The 24,749-nt window shown below is 43.5% G+C and overlaps 1 protein-coding gene across 3 annotated transcripts; it reads right to left on the reverse strand.

The window, feature by feature from the left end:
• Positions 1-78: 78 nt before the first annotated feature.
• MFSD10 (major facilitator superfamily domain containing 10) lies at positions 79-24,749 on the reverse strand. Of its 3 annotated transcripts, XM_054825571.1 has the most exons (14): positions 24,496-24,727; positions 24,104-24,134; positions 21,703-21,892; positions 20,406-20,517; positions 16,184-16,287; positions 15,044-15,202; positions 13,051-13,239; positions 8,499-8,607; positions 7,397-7,508; positions 5,924-6,032; positions 4,629-4,719; positions 2,827-2,874; positions 2,119-2,208; positions 79-904 (listed from the first exon to the last, which is right to left on the reverse strand). In XM_054825571.1, exons 3-14 carry the CDS (start codon positions 21,871-21,873, stop codon positions 798-800), a joined length of 1,401 nt encoding a protein of 466 aa, XP_054681546.1. In that variant the 5' UTR covers positions 21,874-21,892; positions 24,104-24,134; positions 24,496-24,727; the 3' UTR covers positions 79-797. The 3 variants fall into 3 exon arrangements, with proteins under 3 accessions (XP_054681546.1, XP_054681548.1, XP_054681547.1); XM_054825573.1 differs by lacking the exon at positions 24,104-24,134 and having other exon boundaries at positions 20,406-20,502; positions 24,496-24,749; XM_054825572.1 differs by lacking the exon at positions 24,104-24,134 and having other exon boundaries at positions 24,496-24,728.

The raw sequence follows: 24,749 nt of genomic DNA on the forward strand, positions 1-24,749 counted from the left end.
GGGGGTCTGCACCCCACTTTGGTGTTGGCCCAGCACGGCTGTGTCAATGTGCCTGCACTGTAATTAACTGACAGGATGGGTGTACAATGGAACAGTTTATTTGTAATGCAAAAAAGAACAGTGGTTAGTCATCAAAAAACAGCACGTAGTATTAGAAATGTAAAACATCTGTCAAAATTCAATTGTATGTTAAAAACAGTCCACTTGTGCCCAAGTATCAGCCAGGCTGTGGATGGCTGTAGTATGCTGCTCACTTTTGGTCATCATGTTTTAAGGCAGCTGATGCAGCTTTTACCAGCCCCACTGAGCATTTGTGGGGAATCTTGTGACAGTTGTATAGAAACTCCCTGCGGAGTCGCTCTCTGCCTGCCAAACCCCGACAAACTGGTCCCCTGGGAGAGGCTTCGGGGCTTGTGCTGCTGACGAAGGGAGAGGAGCAGGGAAGAACTCTGCATACACGACTGGGCGGTGTTACCAGCACTTGCTGGTGAATTGGGATTGCGCTGTGCTGTCCTGCTGCCAGGCCCTGCTGCTTGTCTGATGATCTGCTGCTTTACTCAACTGTTTGGGTTGGGTTTTCTTTTCTTTTTGCCAAGCTAGCCCCGCTGGCTGGGAGGCCGTGGCGCACATAACTGCTGTTGGAGGGGCTGACAGCTGCTGTTGCTGCAAATGGTCATCACGTATTCCCTGGGAGAAGATGAAAAACCTCCTCTTCGTATTTGATCAGCAGTCGGGTGGCAAGAAGCAGGTCTTGCAGAGAGCTCCTTGGAAGCTGGGGGTAGTTCTGTGGTTGCCTCCTACTTGTCCTTTGGCTGCTGTTTTGTACAGCCAAGTAAAACAAAGGGGATGAGGAACAAAGCTCCACAGACAGTGAAGCAAACCTCTGCCCCTGCCAGCCAGTAAACTGCAAAGGAAACAAGATGCAGCTCGTTAGCGTGCTGGTCCTGGCAGCTCTGTACACAGGCCTTCCATGCTGCTGTGCTCCAGAACTTACTAATGCAACTAGAGAACACCGAACTACTCCATTGTTCCCTGCAACCCCTTGCTGGCACACGAGCTGTGAAGAGGAGTGTAAGAGCAGCACTGGCTCTCTCCCAAGGAAGCAGCACATTGAAAGTGGTTATTATTTTAAACAGGGTGTTTTCATTCTTGCCTGTTTGGCAATGGGGAAGCTCCTGTTCAGACGTTCAGCTATTTAACTGCCCCAGCACCTCCTCCACAGCTGCTCCTGGTGCTGTCTGTGCTTCTGTTTAAGGCCTCTCACCATCAGTACCAGTCTCCTTATGTGAAACACTCAGGAAACCAATGCATAGGAAAAGGGTTCTGGCTTTGCTAAACTTAACATTAGGTCTGAGTTCAGGCTCTGACTTGCTGTGTGGCTGCTTCCCCTTACACTGTCCCTTTGCCCTATAATAGGGGAACTGAACCCTGTCCTGACGGTACCTGTGCTCCTTAGGCAGTCTCCCTCCCTGAGTGCTGGGGCATCAGCAGAGTGTGGGCTCTTTCATCTAGGTGTGTGGGTTACAGGTGCTTTTAATGCTGAAAAGTTCTTCATTGCACATGATGGTCTGTCCCTACTTAATTTGTGTCATCCTGGGATGCAGCATCATGAGATGTGGGGAACCAGTTACACAGCCGAGGAAACCCTGATTTCATGGACTCCTGCTTGCCCAGTGCTGGGGTGGCCCCTCAGCAGGTGGGGTTACTTGCTAAAAATGGCTAAAAATAAGCCCAGCAAACCCAGGGTTCCTGGTCAGGCTCCAGCTCCCTCTGCACAATGGGGCCAGGCCCTCTGTGATGTTCCTCTGCCTGCACAGCTGCACACAGGGCATGGTTAGGCTGCTGCGGATGTTGCTGGAATTTTTAGTCAGGCAATAGCTTCTGCCTGGTTTATCTCTGCTTGTATGAACTACTTTAACTCATCCATGAAGCTTTTGTTGGTGCTAACCAGGACCGTGTCCAACCCCTGGTGCAGCTCTCAAGGGTACCTACTTCTGCAAAGAACTTTCTGGCTCTGAAACCTGCAGCGCTTCCCCTTCCCCTTTTCCTCCAGCTCCACCCGAGCTGCGGGGCCCAGAGTGGTGCTGCGTGTTGGCAAAGGCAGGACTGAGCACTCACCCGTAGCTGACAGGATGGGTCCCAGGGCTCTGGCAAGGGCGCCCAGGCTTCTCAGGATCCCCATGACTCGTCCCTTCTGGCCAGCAGAGCCTGTGCAAGCAGAGAGCCGTTACTTCAGTGTGCCCCCCTGTAGGGGCTCATGGAGCCTTGCTCTTTTGGGGCATTTCCCACATGCATGTCCCCTTCCTTTCATTTCACACTCACTGCCCAAGCTGCATTTATTTCCCCTGAAAAAAACACCAGGGCTTGTCAAGAGTGCTTGTCCATGGACAGCTTGTAGTGCCCCAGCTCAACAAAAACAACAAAACAAAGTTTACATCATAACTACAGTGTTGGATTGCTGGCTGTACGGTAAAGGGGCAGCATACTAGTGACCATGAAGGGCTTTTTTCTCAGCTTTAGCCTCACTCCTGTGGGGGTTGGTAATCGCTTCAGGATTACATATGTACAATTTGGAGTAGCAGTGCGCTGTAACTCAGCATTTCTGCTTCCTTTGTTAATGCATTTGGGAGGAAAGAGGCCTTCTATAAAGCCAAGCAGGAGCCAGAGTCCCTGGTCCAACATTCAGATCTGAGGTGGACCTACACCACGAGTGTTCCTGTTGATGCATCACTAAGCTTGAGATCAGTTCTGTATTTAAGCCAAGTCTATATAAAGGTCAATCAAGTGGCCAAGGGCCGCCACTCAAAAGGCTGGAAAGACACTCACCGTAGCCTGACACCACTGCTGACAAACATGGGATAACAATGGCCGCAGCTGGAAAAATCCACAAATGAGACTGTCAATGAACAGCAGAGAGCTCAAAACAGTTACAAGAGCAGCAGTGAAAAACATGTGGCCTAAACACTTTACTACTGCAGAGAAATATGCAGAGCTCTAGGGCACTGTACCGACAATGAATCATCAGGTTTAATCCAGTTCAATAATGAAAACACCCCCTCAAAGCCAACCTGCACGAAGAGCCCAGAGCCATGAGTGCTCTGAGCAGATGTTTCACATTAGCGTCTCTCATTCTGTGAACCCACAGGAAAGGGGTGGATAGGTCAGATCAGCTAACTGGTAGTTTTCCAAATCACTGCAGTTTTGTCAGGTGGAGCAGGGAAAGGGAATAGCTCGTATTTCAAGCAGACGAGGTGGCTGTACACAGAATCACACTGTCCCCATGCATATGGCTTTACCATACTTTTGGATGAAAGAGGCAGCTACATTCTGTCTTGGGAAATAACACAGTCAAGTTCAAGAAGAAGAGGTTACAAAATTTTTGGACACAAAAGCCAAGAGCTGTTCAGCAATCACTGCCCTCTTACTGAAATAGGGGCCTTTTCTGCCAAGAAGAAAGTGCTTTAAGCATACAAAGCAGAATCTTTTCTGGGAAGGAAAGGAGAACTGGAGAGCAGGAATGATAGACACATTGCCTTAACTGCACCCAGGCACCCTACTCCTGGGGCAGAGGGAGGAAGAGAGGAGGGAAAAAGAGGCCCCTCCAGAGGCATTTCTAGTTGGCTTAACTGGGGAAGAGATGGGGCCTTCTGCCCAGCTATGGAGCCTAGGAAGATGAGGCTCCGAACTTAGCAGCATGGTTAGACAAGATGTGTACCTCCTCTCCCCCTTCCTCACCCAGTGGGCTTTCAAAAGCAAGTTAATCTGCAGACAAGATGTAGATTTTGAAACCTGTCAAATACACAACTGTCGTCCCTAGACAAGCAAGCTACTAAACAGATGCATTTTGTGGTTTACACTTTACTCCTAAATCAAGCTGTATCATGCAAAAGAGAAGTCTTCTGCTTTTGTAATTAGTCATATTTGAAGCTTCTTAACAATAGTTCGCAGCATTGGGAATATCTGAAATCTCTTTTCAGACAGGCGCTTCAGTGCATGAATCCAACTTCATTCATAGCTGTTTCCCTGAATAACAGCTTAGATTGGCAGAGTAATATTTATGTAAACACTTAAACATCTACACTTATCAGAAACAATAGGTGAAGTTTTGCTCCCTCCCTGAGCTGGCAATGCAAGGGAGCAGAGCAGTGTCCAGCCAGCACAGCCCCATGTCACAACGTTCAGGGCAATGCCGACGTACCCTCACTCTCGATCAGCCTGAACACACACTCCAGCCTTCAGCTTCAGAGCGTGCAGGTCTCTTCAGCATGTTGCCTAAGAAATAACGTACAAAGACAGGCTGTCTCCCTTCTTTTCCTGAGCAGAGCTATTTAGTGAATATTTTGCTTTTAGGTCTGATAACAGCGGAAAAAACCACCCTCGAGAGCTCCCCAGTGAGACAGGACAACAGGAGCTCTGGGGATGCTTCCAAAGATCACCATGGCAACTTCCTGTGATACAAACAGCATCAGAAAACAAGGACACTATTTCTTCCATATTTTATAAACAGAAATGTCAACTTTCTGTTCCTTATAGTTTGAAATTAGAGATATATCTTTTTTAACAGGGTGAATAAATACATGAAGAAAAACTATTTGTGTTTAGCATTCATTGCATTTTGAATAGCTCACCAAAAGAGTACAGCAACAGTCCAATGCTCAGCATGGTCACATTTGCAGCCCATCCAATTAACAAGAAAGCTGGAATCAGCAACATAATAGCCTGCAAAATGAATGAGTCACACGGTTACATTTAAGCCCTGCTTGTCAAAGCCTAACTCTAGGTGTCCTGCCAGTTCTCTTCCACTGATGGGACGACATTTAAGTTAGAAGCAGAAAGCCCTTTCTTCCCAAGCAGACGTTTCAAATTCACCCGGATGGCCACGCATCAGTGCAATTTACTTTTCTGTTCTCTCTCACTGTCACACGATTACAGACCACATGCAGGCTGGACTCAGCTGTATCGGAGGCTGCAGTTATCCCACCGCCCATTTCCCACAACTAAGGAAAAATTGTTGCGGAGTTCTCTCTCTCACATGAGCTGGTTTTTGGTGTTTTTTTTCTCTTGTTCTGTGTTGAACTAGACAGAAGTCTAGCTTTAACTCCATCCCCTGAGCTGACACAAGAGATCAAAAAGTTTGTGTGCAACAGGACTACAGCTCCTCTGCTTTTTCTCAGCAGTGTTGACTGATTTTAAGGGCTACATCAAACCCTCCTGAGCTTTCAGAGTCCATACTTCTGGAGCCAAGAAGAAAAAATTGGGGGCAAGTGGCATTTGAAATTCAAAGCCAAAAAGAAAAAATATTCTTCATTTCCTCCAAGAGCCTGGACTTCAGTTCCCCTGTGATCTCTCACAGAAGGGACAGAACTCCCTGTTTTTCAGCTTTTGCAGAAAAGATGGATCAATTAAGATCTGCTGCACGTTTCACGATAGAGGGTATTCACTCCCACCAAATGTCTCATTTTGAAGATTGCCAGAGATGGCCAGACTGATTAAGTCCCTGAAAATAATTCACCAGAAAGAGTCAGAGATCAGCTCTGAAGCAGCTTTAGAAGTTTCAGTGTCTCCACTGCAAGAGAAATCACTGAAACGAAGCATAATCTTCACAACATTTTACCTAGCTTGCACAGACAGACACTCTGTCCTTATTCCCTACTGCAGTTATAGATGAAGAACTCAAAGTTTCAATATCGTAGCTGATATGGTAAGAAATGGCTGTAATGTTCTAAAGTTTAGTTACACTGGTAAATGCCCAGCAACCAGGGTCTTGAGAAGTCATTTAGCTGGACTAACAAGACGGAAATTTTTTTTGACTTGATAAGTACAGATATAGCCTCCAATTACCTTTTGTTGCACTTTAGACTGAAAATTAACATATCAGATTGGGGGGGGGGGGGGGGAAGAAAAAAAATTATTTTCTTTTTACCTTTTTTACAGCTCTGATTTCATTTCCTGGCTTGATTCGTCGAGCATAGCCTCCCTGGATCACAGCCATTGTTATTCCAATAAAGAAAAACATCTTGCCCTGCTGCATGCTAGAAGGGAAGTAAAAACACAGATTATGGAGTCACGCACAGAGCATTCCACTCTGGGATTCACAGGTCTAGTGTAGACCCTTTCCTGAACAAGAGAGAGAAAATGCTTTTTGGTGCTCACATGAGCAGTGCAGCGTTCTTAATATGCTGACATTAGTTTCCATGGCACACGGATAGGAAGAAGATAAACTTCTGAGGTCTTACGTAGAGATGGGATGGCTGCTGGAAAATGCCACAATCGTCTCTGGACTGGTACGACGTAGTTTAGTTGTTTCTAGGGTGGCCCACAAAGAGTCAACTCATTAATTACCCTGTGCCATGGAAGCCTGTGCCATACACACAGGATTTGTTGGTTTCCAAGGAACAAGTGTTTTGCTTTCTCACAACCATTGCCACTGCTCATGCAGAGTTTGATTAAGGTCACCAAGGCACAACATGGGCACTGGCATGGTGGTGATCATGTCTCCATCCTTAAATTAAAGAAAAAAAAATCCCTTTCACTTATGTACTAAACTATGTGGATATTCTCAACTAAAAGTTCTCACTTCCATAACAAGCTTGCTTATCACACAGCCTGTAATGTTGACATAAAGTTGTGTATCTCGCTACGTGGCTATCCTGAAGACTGTGAGGAAGCAAGCTTAATACACTAGAAAACCTTTCCTTGACGTGCACACATTAGTTAAGCCACAAACTGTAATGAAAGACAGACAGGGAAAGATGAGACAAACCCCTGAGAATTACTCAAAGGGAAGGACACACATAAGGAATCAAGCTGCAAGATCATGTTCCTGGCTGGAAATCTTCCTATGAGCTGGCAGGAAAAGTATTTCAAGCTGAGCTGCTGTCAGTGGATTCTGTTCTCTTTCTTCTGTAGTGTTTGACTAAAGGAAATCAAATTCTATGATGTAATGACTGTACACCGTATGCAATGCAGAACTCTGACAAGCAAATATAATCGCATAGCTATCCCTCCATCTTTTGCCTTTTTTGAGCTTCAAGATTTGTCCTGATACTGAAGATCTCTTCTGGGCTAGAAGAGAAAAAGATTTATTATAATCAATACAACTAGCCCAGCTACACATATTTCAGGAGCCTTAATTTAATCTTCTGTATTGATTTTTCTCTAGTTATTAAAAGTTGTAGATTCAATGAGTATTTCCTTTCGTGATAAACAGTGTGCCTATATTTTCATAAATTCTTCCCATGAAGCCCGAGTATCACTGAAAGCAGTGGTTGCTTTCTGAGTGTTTTTACTAACTTCACAAAGCCTCTTTTGAAAATAAATGAGGAGACCTTAAATCAGGATTTTGGAAAATATCCTAGACAAAATATACAACATTTGCCTTCTAAGTGTGCTATACCTGCTGAACTGGAATCTCTGGTGAGTGAGAAAACTCAGCGTATACTCCAAGCCGGAAAACAGGAAGAGGTACAGGAAATAAACCAGGCCCAAGATTTTGAGATTCTGAAGATCTAAACAAGCAAAAAACAAACAAACACACACCAAGAAAAAAAAAAAAGAGAGAAATACAGTGGTGTTTTCAAGCATAGCTTGAAAATATAACAATAGTACAGAAATATTTATCAACTGCACAGGGAAAAGCTCTCACCTCAGATACTCATTTTAAATATCCATACAAGACATGCCACAAAATGACTTCTGCCCACTACCTCCCTTCTTATGAGGGGAGGAGAGCCAAAAAGACTGATCTCTTTCTGGGTCACCCTGGTCTCAACTCACCCAGTGCAGCCCCTCTCCCTCACACTGACACTCCCACCTATACTGGGATTTAGTTCTTTATTTTTAATCAATATCTGCATTCCACCTAATATCTTGATGCCACTCTCAGGATGATATTGGCTAAAGCACAGCATCCCTTTTCCTAAGCTACAAATGGCCTGTGACAGATTACCCTACTTGTTTTTCTGCCAATGCAGGGTTTTAACAGATTTTCCTCAAAGTGGCAAATACTACTTTCTTCCTGATGCAGCAGCAAGGACTGAATGGCAAGTTGGTGTACCTGGCAAAACACTGACTTATTTTCTATGGCTTAAATAATTTCATATAGAGAAATGGCCAGCTCAAATCCTAAATAATAGAATTCCAGCCTGAAGTTTTCTGGTTTGCAGCTTGGATAAGAAAACTCACATCTCCCTTATTCATGCCTTGATCTATCTTTTTAAGTCACTTACTGCAGCCTATCCCATGCTGCAGTCAGTGCCTGAAGAAAAAGCAAGTAGCAAGTCAGAAATCTTCAAAACATTAATCTCTAAAACCTTCTTTTGGGAATAACAGGACCAGCATCCAAGGGAACTCGGATTCCCTGTTCATAAGTTTGTAAGGTGGGTTTTAAATGAGTGAACAGAGTGCTGCTTCTGAAATGGTTTGAGTTTTCATTTAGAAACTACCGCCACATACAAAAAACCATACAATATTAATATAAAAAGCCAGCTAACACTTACTGTCCTCTGAAGGAGATTCCTTTCCTCTGGTGACTGCAGAGAACTGAAATAAAGCCAAAGGACTGAGCAAGTCAACTGCTGCTTGAAATCCAGACATCACAGAAGAGACCTGATCAGAGACAGAGACATGTTTATTTAAAAACCTGATGTAATAACTACTGCAAGGAACTGACAGTAACGGTCAAATGTGCATCTACACCTACACAAATTATCTGAGATGAAACAAGATAACTGACATTGGGGTTTGAGTGACCCCCAATAACATGCCAGACTTTCTGATCACAGAACCGCTCCAGCATTATAACTAGAAGGTAGAGCACTGACAGCAGCTTTCACTGAAGACAGAAAACGGATTCTTCCCTGGGTTCTTAAAACACAGAAGAGGCTCATTCTCCACAGCCTTAAAGGTGGCTTTATTTGGTTCACTTTTTGCATCATCCCTCACGTCCAATGAACATGTACTGGCAAAATAATGACACATATGCCTGCAAGCTCATGGGAAACTGGGGATTTGCTTGCGTGCTACAGCTCTGAGAACAGTAGGTGTAGCACATCAAATGGTCTGTTTTGGTACTGGTTGTTCTTTTAGCCAGCCAGTGACACCTCCTGGGGAAGAAAAGGAAAATACAATTTTTAGAGAGATTCCTTGGAGAGATTTTAGAGAGATTTCTAGAGACATTCTGCCCAGCCACATTGCGTGGCTTTTTGAAAAGGAAGATTTACTTTGTAGTACTTCTGGTCCTTGTACTCCATACATCTCAACTTAATTGTGTATCTGGTGGCACTATCCCTGCTCCTTATGAACAGGAGCTTAGGAGATGCTTGTTCTTTCATCTGTAGGCGATTTAATTTTTTTAATTTATTTTTATTCTAAAGGTATAGAAAACTAAAGAAAATACTAAAGAAGAAATAATGTCTAAATTCTTAGGGAAACAATTCCTTTTAAAGTAGGAGAATTTAGACTGTCACTTTACATGACAGTCACATGAAGAGATAAGACAGACTCAAGAATCCTGAATAATCACACTTAGTATTTCACATCTTCAAAGCACTGCACTGACTTTATCTGGTGAGCTTCCTTCTCTTCCCAGATAGAGAGGGAGCTATTACCCCCTTGAAGGCAGAGAATAAAGGTCAAATTATTAGTGGAACTTGATCTCAGTGCATGACCTGAGGACTCATATGGACTGGATTTAATAAAGCTATAAACAAATCAGCCTTCAATATGGTATTAACATGACTTCTGTCTTCTTGTGATAGTCAGAGCTTCTGAGTATCTGACAGCAGAGCTCTGGAGCCCATCAGTCTCAACAACAACCAGTTCAATGTACCAGGCTGGTTTCGCGTAAAGCCATAAAGCTGCTGATCCACATAGAACAAACTGGGATGTTTATTACCCCTTCCACTGCATGTATCGCAGAGAGTAAACAGACACTCCCAAGAAGTTTCCTCATGCTTTTAAAAGGTCTGTAAGAGGATTTCCTGAAGCTGGCTTGTAGCAATCCTCAGTTCCTGCATTTGTCGGCATGATGGTGTTTGTACTACAGCACTGAGAGTCTGGTAACAAGCAACTCTCTTCAAGCATGTTTGCCAGTAATAAAAAACCAGCAGTTTGTACCTATTTTGAATTATTATCCACATCAGACAGGGTGCCAAGCTGCTTTTTACTACCAAGGCTGATTTTAGTTTGGTCCTGAGGATATACATTATATATGTATATGTTTAAAATCTTAAGTGTTTTATGAAATATATACATATGTATTAGATTTTTTTTTAAATATACGTGTGTGTTTGCACACGCATGCAAATTCCTTTTAATTTCTCCTATTTTTGCCCTAGAAGCAGTGGTCTAGAAGTGACTTCATCCACTGATCAATAACGAAAACATTGTTCTAGAACTGACAAAAGTGTTTCACCACCCCCAAATAACAAAGTATACACTGCCAATTTCAGTCAATGTCACCAGCTGCATGGAGTTTAGATTCTTCACAGGTTCAAAATCTACAACATCTAACTTGTATTTAATTTCTATGCTTATTATTTATTACTCCTAAATGATTCAATTTTAATTCCACGATCACCCCAAAAGTCACCTTCAATGGTGGCCATTTTTCACAATGTCTTTGTTTACTGTTTTCTCTAATGCAGACACACTGACAGGTCTTGAAGGCAGAGAGCCAGTCCAAATCAGGAATGCAGCCTGGGCCTTTGAAGCTCCAGCCTTACCCTTCAAACCAGACACTGTTTAGTATGCATAGAACAAAAGCCTTGTTTTTCCATAAGTCTGCTTGTAATGCTGCATAGCCCTACACATAGTCCTTATATGAATTAACTGGACACCAGAAAAAAAAGTTGTTAAGACCCCCTGTCCAGCTCGGCTGCCTTGCCCATGACTAGCTTAGCTAAAGATTAACTCAAAAGCTCTTAAAGGGGACAGATTCTACTAGACACCTTTCTATCCTCCCTTCTCCCAAGCAGGTCACAGCAGGAGCTGTTTTGGCCACCTCACGTAAAGACCAGTGTCTCTGACAGGTCAAAGGTACAGTTCTTTGGTTACTCTTCACCTCATAAACTTATGGAACAGTTGGAAAAAGAAGAAGAAGAATAGTAAAAATTCTGTTTCTCTTTGGATGAAAACTCATCCTTGCTCCTCCTGTCCCCTTCCACCCTCCCCTTTCTACAAGTTAATTCCAACATGAATGAATATGAAATACTTGGTCTTCTCTCCTGTGGAAAGAGGACTGATAGAGAAACAAGAATATGATAAGAACAGAGTGTATCTCAAGGAAACAGATGTCTGATCCCATTGGCACATCCTCCTATTGGTTATCATTACCATTTCCCCTCTTTTTACAGCTTTGTCCGTCCAATACATCCACTCTATACTCTGGAAGCACCTGTTCCAGCTCAGCCCAGCCAAGCTGCAGAAAGGCAGCCAACATTCCTGCCTTTCCTCCATCATCCACGGGCCAAGAAAACTGCTCTCATCCCACTCAGAAAGTGGGAGGAACTACCCAAGAAAAGAGCAAAGCAGCCTAATAAGTGAAACTACAAATACCCTAGAACGCACAAATCACATGGGGCTGCTGTCCAGACGCAGGCTGAGACAGCACAAAAGCACTAACTCTGATACCAATCACAAGAAGCTCCAAGCCAGACAAACCACTATCTCATCAGCAATCAAACACCCTGTGCATTTTGCATGACTGGGACCTGACCCTGAGAGGCACTTCTTAATCCATCTCACGCAACACCCACTGCTGCATAGAGACAGAGCCCTAAAAAGCAGGGACAGAACACTCATTTTCTTATCAAAATTCAGCCATGTTGGCTAACACAGACTAGCTTATCAGAAGAACTCTCAAGAGGGTACTAAAAGGGGGAGGTATTTAGTTATCATGCAGTCCTAAAAGGCACTGAAGCCATTTATCCCTCTGCAGCAAAGTGGAATTGTTTATAGAATATAGATTCGCTCTACAGCACTTCCCTACATGAACGTGTTGCCACCACTCCAGAGTGCGCAGCTCTAACCAAGAACAGGATTTTATCCAGAATGTTTAGATACAGCCAAATAGGAAAGGGGAACAAATGACACATGGAAGAGCTGTTAATAATATAAAATAAAATAGCTGTAGTGCTTGGAAAGATAACACGAGCAACCAATTTCACATGAGACACAACCTGCTGGGAAACACTCAGGGAAAGTCTAAAGTTTTGCCCTGGCAGGAGCATTGCAAACAAAAGTTTCCTGAACAATTCTCAGTGTCAAATGGGTCTGGCTATCCAGAGACCAAGCACGCTTCAACAGCTGAGTCCTGATTAGAAAAAAAGGGATGATAGGAAAGATCCAATCCGGCTGAAAGCCTCAAATCAACTGCTTCACCCAGATACCTAGGGCTGAATTCAGTCTCTCCCACAATACCAAAGGAGACTGCTCCAAGAGACTTTTAATCAGATATATCTTGGACTGATCACATGATATTAGATCAGAATGTTAATAAATGTTTGGCCCCACAAACCGAGTCACTGAATTTTAGCACATGTAGATATTTTGTATTTGTGGAAGGCAGCACAGCTCAGAGATAACAGTCATTTGCTACCTGAGTGTTCAAAATAATCAAGTAAAGACAAGATAATAGTTAAGAAAATTTCTAACATATACTGGCTAAATGAAAGAAAATCCAGTCTCTGATGCATTTACTTTTACAATTAGCTGAAATTCATCCCAGGGAGTCATTGTGATCATAGTTTAAAATTCACCCTCTTCCTCCTAGACTCCCATTAGTTTTTGAGAAATTTAAAGCTAACACACCAAAACCAGCAATTAAGCGGACATGTTAACTATAAAGAATTTCTCATATTACGCTTGGCTAGGAGGTGGGACCATCATGCAACCACTTTGACACCAGCCTGAATAATAATATTAAATCCCAGTCCCAGGAATGAGCTAAATTCTCATGATACTAGCTCAGCCCCTTCTTCATTGTTTCCAGTATTTCAGCAACACTGCTTTTGCAAGAAACATAGATCTTCAGACTGATAGTCCATTTACCCGTTTTTCCTTGGGAAGTGTCTCTGGAAGTAGGAAGAAGATGAAAATTAAATCAGCCACAGCAAACATGAGCGCTAATAACGCTGAACGAAGATAGAAAACTTCTCCTTTCTCTGGCTCCATGGCTAGGTAAGCTCCGATCATGGGACCCAGGGTAAAACCAAGGGAGAAAGCAACGCCGATCATTGCCTGCAGTGAAACAATGAACACAGACGTGTAGTTTCAGACACCAGTTTGTTCAGGTAGCTCAGTTCTAAAACAATTTGGATTTTCTGGCATTTACCTTAAAGAAATGCAACCAGAAACAGAATGAGGATGTGGGGAGTACACAGCAACAACCGTTGAGTGTGAAAAAACTGTTGTTTCCAAATAACTGATTTTATTTTCTGTCTAGTGAGGAAAGTAGCAGGAACAAACTGTAACATGGTTATGAGTAAAAGGAAGTTGGGAAGGGAAATAATGATTCTCACCTCAGGGACTGCTCAGCCAGCAGATCCTTCAGCCATAGAATAAACTTCTGCAGAGTAAAACTAGAGAAGGGAGGACAGCACCATGGTAGGAATTCATAACAATGTCTATAGCTTCTAAAACACTTTGGCATTTTCTGTATTTAGGAATTTATGTCTCATAGAGCAAAGAGGCTGAGATGCTTCCCAGAACAACCTGAATTTAGTACAAGTACTAAAGAGGATTGATGAACTCACTATGAAACCAGCACAGAGGTAGAATCTGTACACACTGATGGGATGAGAGCTTAAAAGAGGACTGATTTGAGTCATCAGCTTCAGGGAGATTGCTTAAGAATACATCAGTGCAGATCTGGCTCATTTTCTTTAAGACACATTCAGAGATGTCTACTGGCATATGTAGGACACAAACGTGTCATCCAGGACACAGTCCTCATGCTTTCCTGAGTCTATTTAACTATACCTAGAGTACTAAACGAAACAAGGCCAGAGTACACTCAGGTATCACGTCACAGTTTCCACTGCTGTTTGAGAGATTGCACTCTCCCAGGCAATGCCCCATCACAGTTTGGAAATAGCATCAGTCAAATGCTATTCTCTTCCCTGAAAGCAGAATGAACATGCCTACTCTGCTCTGAAAAACAAGAGCATAGCCATATAGATTTGAGCCATGCTGTACTAAGTGACTTGCTCTCAGGTGCTAAAAATAGGCCCTGACCTGTTTTATTTACTAGTGCTGTATGGCTATCCTGCTCCATAAATAAAAATATACTTTGGCTCACCAGGACTATAATAAATTGATTGGAAATTCATTAGCTATCACTGTGAAATACAAAGCTCTCCCCTCCCAAGAAGCAGCTGTCCCGCATAGCGGCTTATAACAATCTGTTAAGAGAAGTTTGGGCCCCTAAGGTTTTTATAAGATAAAAGATCTAACTGGTAATTCACAGGCAAAGTACAGCCTGCAGGGTGTTTCTGCATGTGGTCCACTGCCTTCTGGAAGAGGACAAGGCAGCTGTTCATATTACTTGCTGCTCAGTCAGCCAAATGCCACATCTTTTACCCACAGAGCTCAGATCCTGAAGCCAGCACAGCATCCAAGGAAGTCAGGAGGCACGCTGTGCTATGCAGTGCTGCTGTGCTTCCACAGTTTGGGAAGGTAAGAAGCATGGGTTGTCCTATAACTGGCTCCCAGCTACCAAACTTGGCCCATAAGACCTTTTGATTTCTCAGCGACTATAATGAGGATCACAGTTATCAGCAGCAGTAACAGTTATAACACTTACACAAGTAGTTTTCCCACCTCTAGGGCATCTGCCTTTCACTTGTAGGTGAAAGTCATTGACAAGTCAAGTCTGAGAGCTCACCAGCAAAATGATCTGACATCTTTTCAGGAGTAAGGTAGTATATAAGTCATGTTTTCACTTGATCACTGAATGCACACCTGAGGAAGAAATTCTGAGCACCTGAAATCAATTAAAAGTTATCCAGAAAACCCAAACATACACCCCACATGTGTAACTCACCATGCCTTTGCTCCGTGCTTTTGGAGAGTGTAAGTCAGCAATTATAGCTGTGGAGAGGCTGACATTCCCTTTGCTTATTCCACCTACGATCCTGGAGAGAAGAAAAACGCCGAAAGTCCTAGAGGCAGCCCATAGCGCGTATGATGTTATCAAACCCATCTGCAGAAGCAAGAAAGGGTTCTTTATAAAGCAGAGCAAAGTGGATATCATTTCTGCATATTTCCCAGCTAAACACGTGTTTTATTTATTTGTTTGTTTTCAACAGCTGCTCCAAAACCCAGGTAACAGAAATGTCTGAATATACTGATACTGCACTATTTCCTGGACAGTGATATAAAAGAAGTAGAAACAAATCCATACAAACTTCATATGGATGCGAGATTACTAATAAAATTAAAAGAGCAAAGAAAGTTCAAAGGAAGCTAAATCAGTCCTGGGCACAAAAGCACTTTTGTATATCCCTCTTCACTTGTTTCCAACTTCAAGAGAATTCTGATTTCAAAATAAGAAGAATTCAGAGTTCTAGCCCTTAAATTTCATAATCAATCATCAGCATGCATGTTTATGTAATTCATTCCTCACAAGCCTACAGGATAGGGGGATTTGTATATCATTTGCTGCCAAGTTCCTCCATATATGTACGCATTTGCTCTGCACTGCTGCTGTAATTAGAACCTCATACCAGCAACAGAGAAAACATTTTGGAGAATGTTCATGTTCATCAGAAATACATCTTACATCTACATAGCACTGCCTAACCAATAATCCCCAGGCTCTGTGAAATAGGTCATGAAGTGATCAGTCCTCATTAGTCACTTGGGTAACTAAAATATACAGGGATTAAATCTAACATTTGTAAACCAAGCATCTGAATGTACATCTTGTACACAAGGGAAAGGGATTCTGGAAAATCCCAGAAACAGATAGGTATTTTGGTACCTTCTACATATAATTCTGGATCTGGAAAACTCAGCTTAAAACTCAGATTTGGAAGTGGGGTCAAGTGGCTTGGCAAGAAGCAGTCAACAACCAACAGACCTAGAATGTTCAATTTCCCAATCCTTTGTGCTAACCACAACACCATAGTGCCTTCAACTGTGTATTGAGATGGCATGACTAACATCAGTATGAGACACATACCACCGTCATCAAGATGACAGGCCTTCTGCCCAAGCAGTCTGAGACAGCACCGGTGAGGGGAGAGGAGAAAAACTGTAGGATGGAAAAGATTGAGCCAATCAGACCTAAAAAAAACCCAAACACCAAAACATATATCATTAGACTTGTTGCCTTCATCTTAAATATAAAGACAGCCAACCTATTCCAGACCTGTCACTCCAGCATGTCCTCTAAAAGTGCGCAATTAAAACAACAGCTATAAAAACCAGCCTTATCTCTGAAACTAAGCCACCCTCAAAATACTGATCTTGCATTGTTATTTTACTAAGGTGGCAAATACAGACAGACCAGATACACAGACAGACCAGAGTAACAGGCATAAACTGGATGATTCACTGGCTATTTCACTGGCAAGAAGAGGTTTGAAACTCACTGGTTATAATGGAATGCTGATTCTCCGATGCTTCCCCAGTTGACTACATACATTTTCTGTTCTTAAAGCAGAGATGGTGCAGTCTTCAGTAGTCACAGTTCTTTTAAGACTTTTTTGATTGTTTGAATCTGATTCTGTCACACTTAATTAGCTTTTCTTTCCTTCTTATCATGGAAGGAAGGATATAAGCACTGCTGTTAGTGAGGCACCCTAAGAGGTAGGAGTAATTCCAACAGACTCCAGAGTCTTTTGAAATCTGCTTCTGTGATCTTTAATTCTTCTTTTCTCTTGCCATTTCTAGCTTCACACAGTAATTTGCACCATACTCTGAACAAGCAGGCAAAAAATGCCTTGCTGTCAGTTTTTCTCTTAAGGAAAAACTGGGTTATATGTCTCAGATCATTCAGCTATCAAAGCTTTAAATGCCAGAGGAGAGACGAGAAGTTCTGCTCCCATCAACTTTGAGGGAGGCAGAATATTGATACTGAACACCTTGTGGAGAACAGCTGCTTGTGATAGCTCAAAAGCTCAAAAAACTGTGTAAAAAAATCTTACATAGATTGGTACACTGGCAGTTTATGTTAATAACAGACAAGTTTTGTCCCTTGTATATCTAGCACTATAGAAGCACCCAGATGTGCCAAACACTTCACAGCCAGGGAGCAGCAAGAGCAGGGCTGTTCCACTCGGGGAACGAGCCAGGAGCTGAGTGTGACCACAGCACTGGCAGTGCCCTCACCAACCACGGCGCAGTCCGGATGGGTTGGGCAGAGCAGGGTGTTGTAGCAGGGTCCATGGCAGTCCCAGACAAGGCCAGGGTTATACATCAGGTCCATCCAGAGAGTCCAGTCAAGACCAGCAGGAGACAGGGTCAGAAAAAGGAGTGGAAACAAGACTATGATGTAGGTCCATTCAGGAGATAAGACACCTGCAACGTAAGTGCAAGGTCCATCCAAGAGACAGGGCCAGAGACAGCCCCAGAGACAAGACTATACTTGGGCAAGGCCCAGGCTGAAATACAGCTCCTGAATCACTGGGCAGAAAGTGTGTGGGTGAAGGCTGGTCACTGAAACTAACTATTGGTGCCCTCAGGGCCTTGACAAGGGCAGGGAAGGTTTCTGCCCTGAAGAGGTCACAGTCTAAGCAAAGATGAAAGAGAGCAGAATATATCCTGCACTGGGAGAAGCAAAAAGATGATCTTGCAAGTATCTTTCCAATCCTATGCTCCTTGTTGCAGATGAAGGCAATGAAGGCTGCAGGAAGACTGCAGTGGCCTCTGCGTAACATCATAAGTATAAGGAACCTTTCCACTATAACCATTTAAGGTGCAATCAGACAAGATGGACTGAGACAGGAGCTGACTACACCCAAGATAGCTTGTCTATCTTCTCCTACTTCTGCAGCCTTGGTCAACTCTCCAGTGAGCTAATTCAACTCAATCTGGCAGAAAACTAATGTGGGGAAAAAAGGGAAGAAAAAAAAAAAGAAAAAGAAAAGTTTTCTGCTGGTTTAGCAAATTAGATCACTCATTTAGAAAAGCTGTCATCGAAGCCAGCAGAAGAGATGGAGTCAAATATGACAGATACCAGGTTAACTCAGCTACCTTGTCAGCACCCTCACTGCCTGTGGCTGCCAGGTAATTAGTGAACATTCCCATCACTACTCAACACTGCTTCTAAATACTTTTCTCTCAATACTCCTCTCCTAGAGAGAAAACAGCAAGGGATGCCAGCTTCCTTTCTGAGACAAACAGTGTCTATTTTATTTGTGTGTTCCCAGTTAGATGCTATATTTTCTTCAAACGAGAAAAGAGTCAGTTGGACTCCTCTGGAAGGAGCAGGGAGATTTATCCTTCCCCTTGAAAGCAAATGAGCCAAGTCAAGGGAGACAGCACTCCCAAGAGTACGGGACACAGCAGGTAAAAGGAAAGGCAATGACTGTGAGCTCCCAGCCACTTGTTTAAACAGAGTCTGAGATTGAGAGAAGGAACAAGAGGCGGCATGCTGTCAGGCCTTAGAAGAGACAAAAAGCCGTTTCTGAGTGATTAAAGAAAAGCGTTTCCTACCATTCAAAGCCAGCAATCTGACTGAAAATGAGCACAGAAACAACAACATGCCTGCAAGGACACTGTGGGAAAGAGGAAAATTGTTTATAAACTTTCTAATTGCTGTTAACCCCCCAAAAAACTACTTTAAATAGTAACAATACATTCATACTTACATTCTAATAAAGTTTTGCCTTTTCTTTTTTTTTTTTTTTCATTTAAAAACCTTTTGCTTATTTTGGGGGAGGCCTCAGCTCACTAAAAGGAAAGGGTCTAGACATTTCCAAGTAAAATTAACCCAGACACCCTGACATCTTCATGCTCTGAAATCCCAGTTTCCTCACAACTCTGTAGATCACAAGGAGCCAAAAGGGCCTCTGATGTGTAACGTGACACATATGCTTTTGGATTTCCTGCACTACTCCTGGTGGAGCTCACTCGCACTAGTGTCCTAGTGACAGCAAATGCTTCTGGACCCTGCAAGTCAGCAGCTCTCCTGCTTTTAATAGCACTAATGAGATTTAGAAGCAGTGCTGCACTATAGCTGCTCAGCAGGGAGGTGAGATCTGAAGTCACAAGCTTCTAATTCCAGTGTTTCCTACTGATTGATCTCCGATCGTGTGCAGATCAATGGTTAAGGGAGAGTAATTTCTGTGATTGTGCAGGGTCTAGCCCAGCGGGCTCCTGACCTTTAGCTGGCAGTCTGACAATAAGGAACAGCAGGCCTGTATTTCTGTAGCAATCTGTAGAACAAATTGGGCAAGATCATAGGATAATTCAGGTTAAAAAGGACCCCTGGAGGTCACCTACTCCAACCACCTGCTCATAGGGTCAGCTATGAGGTCAGACCAGATTGTTCAGGGTTTCATCCAGTTAGGGTTTGACAGCCTCTGTGGATGGAGACTACCAAACTTCTCTGGGCAACCTGTTCCACTGGCCATCCTCACTGTGAAAAAGTTCCTCCTTATTTCCAGTCTGAGCCTCCCTTGCTTCTACTTATGCCTGTTGCCTCTCCTTCTCCCACCACGCACCACAGAAGTGCCTCACTCTCTTCTCGACAACCTTCCCATAGGTATTGGAAGGGTGCTAATAGCTCCAGGCTGAACAAGCCCAGGCTCCCCAGACCCTCTGTCTTCCTGGCCCTCTGCTGAACTCTCTGCAGTTTATTGATGTCTTTCTTGTACTGGGGTGCCAAAACTGGATACAATGTTCTAGACATGGTCTAACAAGTGCTGAGTAGAGGGGGACAATCGCTTCCTTCAATCTACTGGCTCTGCTTCTGTTCATACAGCCCAGGTGCTATTGGTGCTCTTGCTGCTAGGGCTGGCTCATGCTCAGCTTGCTGCTCACCAGGACCCCCAGGGCCTTTACAGAGGAGCAGAGCTGCTCCCCACTAGTCAGTATCATTGCAAGGGATGACTCCTTCCCAGGGGCAGGACTTCGCATGAGACAAAGCAGGGGCTTTGTCCTTACTGAATTTCATAAGGTTCCTGTTGGCCCATTCTTCCTGCCTTCCTAAGTGTCTCCAAACGACAGAATGGGGCTGTCCAACCCTTCATTGCTATCAGTGTGATGAAAACAAAATCATTTATAGCCTACTGTAAGAGAACATTTTCTGTGTTATTTAAATCTAAATCTAATAACCAGCAAGTATGTTTTTTGTATTTCTTGTAATTTTTCTCATTATTCCTCTTATCAACACTGCAAATAACTTGAAAACACTTTTTTTTTTTTTGTCTGTTAGCTTGGTCATTTAATTTCCATACCTCCAAACAACACACTGTTGTATTTCCGCCCTGGAGGCATCCCAACCATCACTGCAAACCAGTCCACACCATGTTGCAATGACAAATAGAATCCATCCTGCAAAACAGATAGCTGGGAAATAGAAGCAGGAAGACAGTTTCTCTGTTTCATTTTCAAAGACAGTATCAGAGCTTAGTGATCTAGATACAATGATGTCAGATGATTCCTTCCCTCCTCCTCCCCCCCAGGGAAAATTTCCTCGCTGATCAGTTGTCACAAGCTAAAAATAGCTTAAATTGTGAATGCTAACAGGCAGCAGATAATTGGGTGTATGGGTTTGGGTGGTGGAATGTCTGAATTTGAACTTTTTTAAACCATCAGGCCTGCTACTTGCTAAAACTTGAACAAAAGTGGCATGGATTTACCTTCAATTAATAAAGCAACATGAGACACATTCTATCCCTCTGCACATACACTATTTAGACTGGGAGAACCAGGGGCTTGTAGGTCCAGAAAGAAGTGGTGCAAAAAAGAATGGTTCCTGAAAAGAGGAGGAGGACCTGAAAAGAAGAAGGGGGCCCTGAAAAGAAGATGAAGATATTGGCTATAGGAAATACACTGGAAGTGGGGGAAGAGCCTGGAGATCAGAGCCCATGGTTAGGGTTAGAGATAGAGTTGTAAGAAAGACAAAGCCTACAGCCCAGTTGGAGTGGAGAAGGAAAAGGGCTATGATAGAGGTGTAGGCTGCAAAAATAATTCTCCCTGACAACATCTTCATCTTGTCCAGTAACACCTGAGAATGGAACTGTGAGCAGCTGCACAGCAGGGAACCAACACAACTTTCTGCCCTATATTCCCAGACCAGCAACCAGCTCCCTGCTAAGAATGGAAGTTGAGACCTAGTGAACGTGATGCTGGGGGTGGGAGCAAGTGAGTCTGTGAAATAGTCAAGTAGGGTAGAAGCCCGTATTTCTTTGATTCTTAGATAAAACCCAGTATGCAGATCCACTATGGATTGTTGCTTACTCTATCTCACCAGTGACAACAGTCTAAGTCACAAATGCACTGGTAATTACAAGGACTAGCCTCTAAGAAATACCCAAATTTTCCCCAAAACAAATCTCTCATTTTAATGAAAAAGCAACAGAGAAGTCTCATGCAGGTTCACAAACAAATTCAGTCCATTTAAATGTGCTGGGTATTATTGTTCTGCCTACAGCTATTTGGTTTGCTCCAAGGCAAGGGATTTTTCTTCCATCCTTCCCTAAAGATCTCATACCTAAAACTTTCAGCAGGCTGACTTTCTCTGTTACTTACCTCAGTCTGGCTGTAATAATCAAGGATGGAAGGAAACAGTGGCAAGATGAGAGCGAATCCCAACAAGTCGATGAAGAGTGCCAGGAAGACAATTGTAATAACACGACTAGAGTTCTGTTCTTGCTTGTCATTGATGGAGCTGCTGCTGATTTCTCTCTCTCGCAGGGCCATGTTCCCAGGTGCTCTGCTTCTAAAAAATTACATTTATAGCCAGTCAACAGGAAGCATTTTGCAGGCCTTTCATAAGAGTATCTTGCTGATTCATTCTCACTTTCTACAGACTTCACAAAAATAAATATAAGCTATGGCTATATTAAGCTACCTGGTTTTCAAGGGAACAGGAACCTCAACTCTCTAGTCCTGGTTGTTAGCTCAGCATCAAGTTTGCTCACATTACAAGGGTAATAAGATAACTCTATTGCAAGAGCATCCCAAACAAAACACAGAACTAAGGAGCATTTAAAGTTTGTTAACATGTAAGCAATGCTAATACAACTTTCCCAAATGTTTTCAACTCAGCATTACAGTAAAATAGACATGAAAGGGCACACTTGTTTTGAATATCCACATTCAAGTAACTAATAGATTTTTTTATACCTTCAAGATTATTTATGCCTTCAGTGTATACTAGAAATTACTAAAGCAATAACAACTTTAAAAAAGGGCAGACTTCCTAACTATTGCAGGAATGCTGTCTTCAAGAGAAATCCTGGAAAACAACAGCAACTTAAGAAACAACACAAGATTTTGAGACTTGATTTTTTTTTTTTTTCCTTCTCTGGATGACATCCACTGATAGGCTATATGAGTTGGGGCATCAAATGATTAAGGCACCATTTTATTTTGTCAGAAATATCAGAACTATCAATGTTCTTTGATAATACTCCAAAACTATCTTAAAAACCTAAACAAGGATGCAGGCCATATCCCATTTAGTATTTAACAAATAAAGAAGTCAGTCCATATCCCAAAAAAACCTCAATTCCAACATATATCAAAATCAAGGAGTAATACACAAACCATGAAACTGAAAACTTCATATTTGTAAAAAATTACAGTGCATCTGTCATAAAACAATCAAATTTGCAGTCCCTTCTACTGCAAAAATCCCTGAACGTTTGTTGCACAAAAAGAGTAAAAAAGGAGACAGAATTTCCTCCAACAAACTCAACCAATACCAAAATATCCATTGACTTTGATGAGTCAGGTTTGAAAACACCGAGCAATTCTTGATATAAATTCTATTCCAGACAAGACATACTGTATTACATACACAAGGCGCTGATGCATATCACATCATATTACACTAATTGAAGATTGTAACACTTTATTATGCTCAGCAATAATATTATTGTGACATTTCTTTAACTGTGGATTCAGTTTACTAGCACTGAAGCATTATTAAAGTTCAAATGCCATGAGGTGAACATGGAAGGGGGCCAACTGCAATCCATTTATTAAACTCTTGGCATAATGCTCATAAATCTGCTAGTGAATAGAGCAGTTTGGTTATGTTCAGGATCCTTCTATTTAAAATAGTCATCACCACTACAAATATTTAGCATTATTTGTTTACCCAAACGATATAAGAGCATCTGGAGCCAAAACAACCATTCCTTTACACAAATCCTCCCTGGCCCTAGGTCCATCTAGCCAACAGATGAGGGATGGGTTCATTGTGGCAGATTCTGTCTTGCTTTTCCTCACAATCTGTTTATTCATCCACTGAATTGTATGACCAAGCTGAACTTTATTCCAGGGTTATTTACACAGGATAACATCCTTTACACCTTACCCTCATGGCCATTTCAGCTAGCGTGCGGCTTGAACCCGTTGATGCTAGCACTGACCTTTCATTCAGCTCCAGTTTCGGCTACAAAGTGGTTGCAACTTCCCTTACGCAATATCCCAAGGTACAACACGTTTCTGCCTTTGTGCTCCATCAATTTTGTTGTTTGAACCTCTCCTTACTTTTTGCCAGGCAGGAAACCACTAAACATTTTACAGGCCCTGGCATTCCGTCAGCAAAAACAAAACACTTCACCTCTACCATGACGATTGATTTCTGTGAGACACATTCAAAGAGGGGGGGAAAGATTTTCAGTTGAGGAAAGTTGTTTCTCTGGACACTTGTGTCCCGGACGCTCACTCGGCTCTGTCTCGGCTCTCCCCAGCCATCCCCTCAGGACTCCCCATCTGTGTTTCATCGCTTCTGCCTTCGACCTCCGGCAGGGCCAGGGTTTGATGCTGTGCCTCTCAGAAGGGATCAGCTGCAAAGCCGGCCCTGCCCTAATGCACGGAGATTAGTCATCTACCAGCAGGAATAATTTCATCCTTCTGGTATTTTGGTGTTTTCTTACGACCCTTTCCTCCCTCTGAAATTTCCTAGGCCCAGCTTTACCTGCTATGCCTTGGGAAGGTTCCTCCGATTCCTTAACAAAGTCGTGATTCAGGTCAGGAGCAGGAGTTTCAATCGGGGGAAAGGAGAGAGAGAAACAAAAAAAAGAAAAAAAGAAAGAAAGGCAATTTCCCAAAGCAGCCAAAGAGCCCAGAAGATAGAGGGCCTGCCGAGCGGGAAAGGGACAGCCCTGGAGAGATGTGGTGTCAGCGGCGACGATGCGCTGTCCCCCCCCCGCACGGCAGCCCCGGCACGGCACCCTCCGCCGCCGCCCGGGCTGATCCCCAGGGACCCGCAGCCGCGCTGAGGCGAGCCGTAGGCAGCCCAGACCAGCTCCTCCGGCCGCCTTCCCTCGCATGCCGCCGGCAGAGCCTACCCCGCTCCGGGGCACCTACCGCTCCTCAAGGGGGCCGGACCCCCTCCGCCTGTCAAGAGCCCTCCCTTGGGGATGCTACGGGCAGGCGGCGGCGGCTCCTCCCTGACCCTCCGCAGCGCCCCGGCGGCCTTCCTCTTCCGGCCGAGGATGGAGCCGCTCCCGCGGCCCCGCACCGGGCGCCGCCGGGGAGAGAGCCCGCCCGCCGTGTGAGGGGGATGGCGGCGGCCCGGCGGGCTCCCCTCAGCGCGGCGGGAAACCGGCGCTGCTCGGGGC

Source organism: Grus americana, chromosome 4 (assembly GCF_028858705.1).
Source record: "Grus americana isolate bGruAme1 chromosome 4, bGruAme1.mat, whole genome shotgun sequence".
NCBI classification, from domain to species: domain Eukaryota; kingdom Metazoa; phylum Chordata; class Aves; order Gruiformes; family Gruidae; genus Grus; species Grus americana.

What these genes read in the sequence shown, in the direction of transcription:
- MFSD10 (XM_054825572.1), bottom strand. Translation starts at nt 21,873, where the DNA reads ATGGCCCTGCGAGAGAGAGAAATCAGCAGCAGCTCCATCAATGACAAG. An exon ending in AAGCACGGAGCAAAGGCATG is followed by an intron (nt 13,240 to 15,043) that starts GTGAGTTACACA and finishes GTTTCACTGCAG; the next exon opens with GCAATGATCGGCGTTGCTTT. An exon ending in CAGAGATTCCAGTTCAGCAG is followed by an intron (nt 6,033 to 7,396) that starts GTATAGCACACT and finishes CTTCCCTTCTAG; the next exon opens with CATGCAGCAGGGCAAGATGT.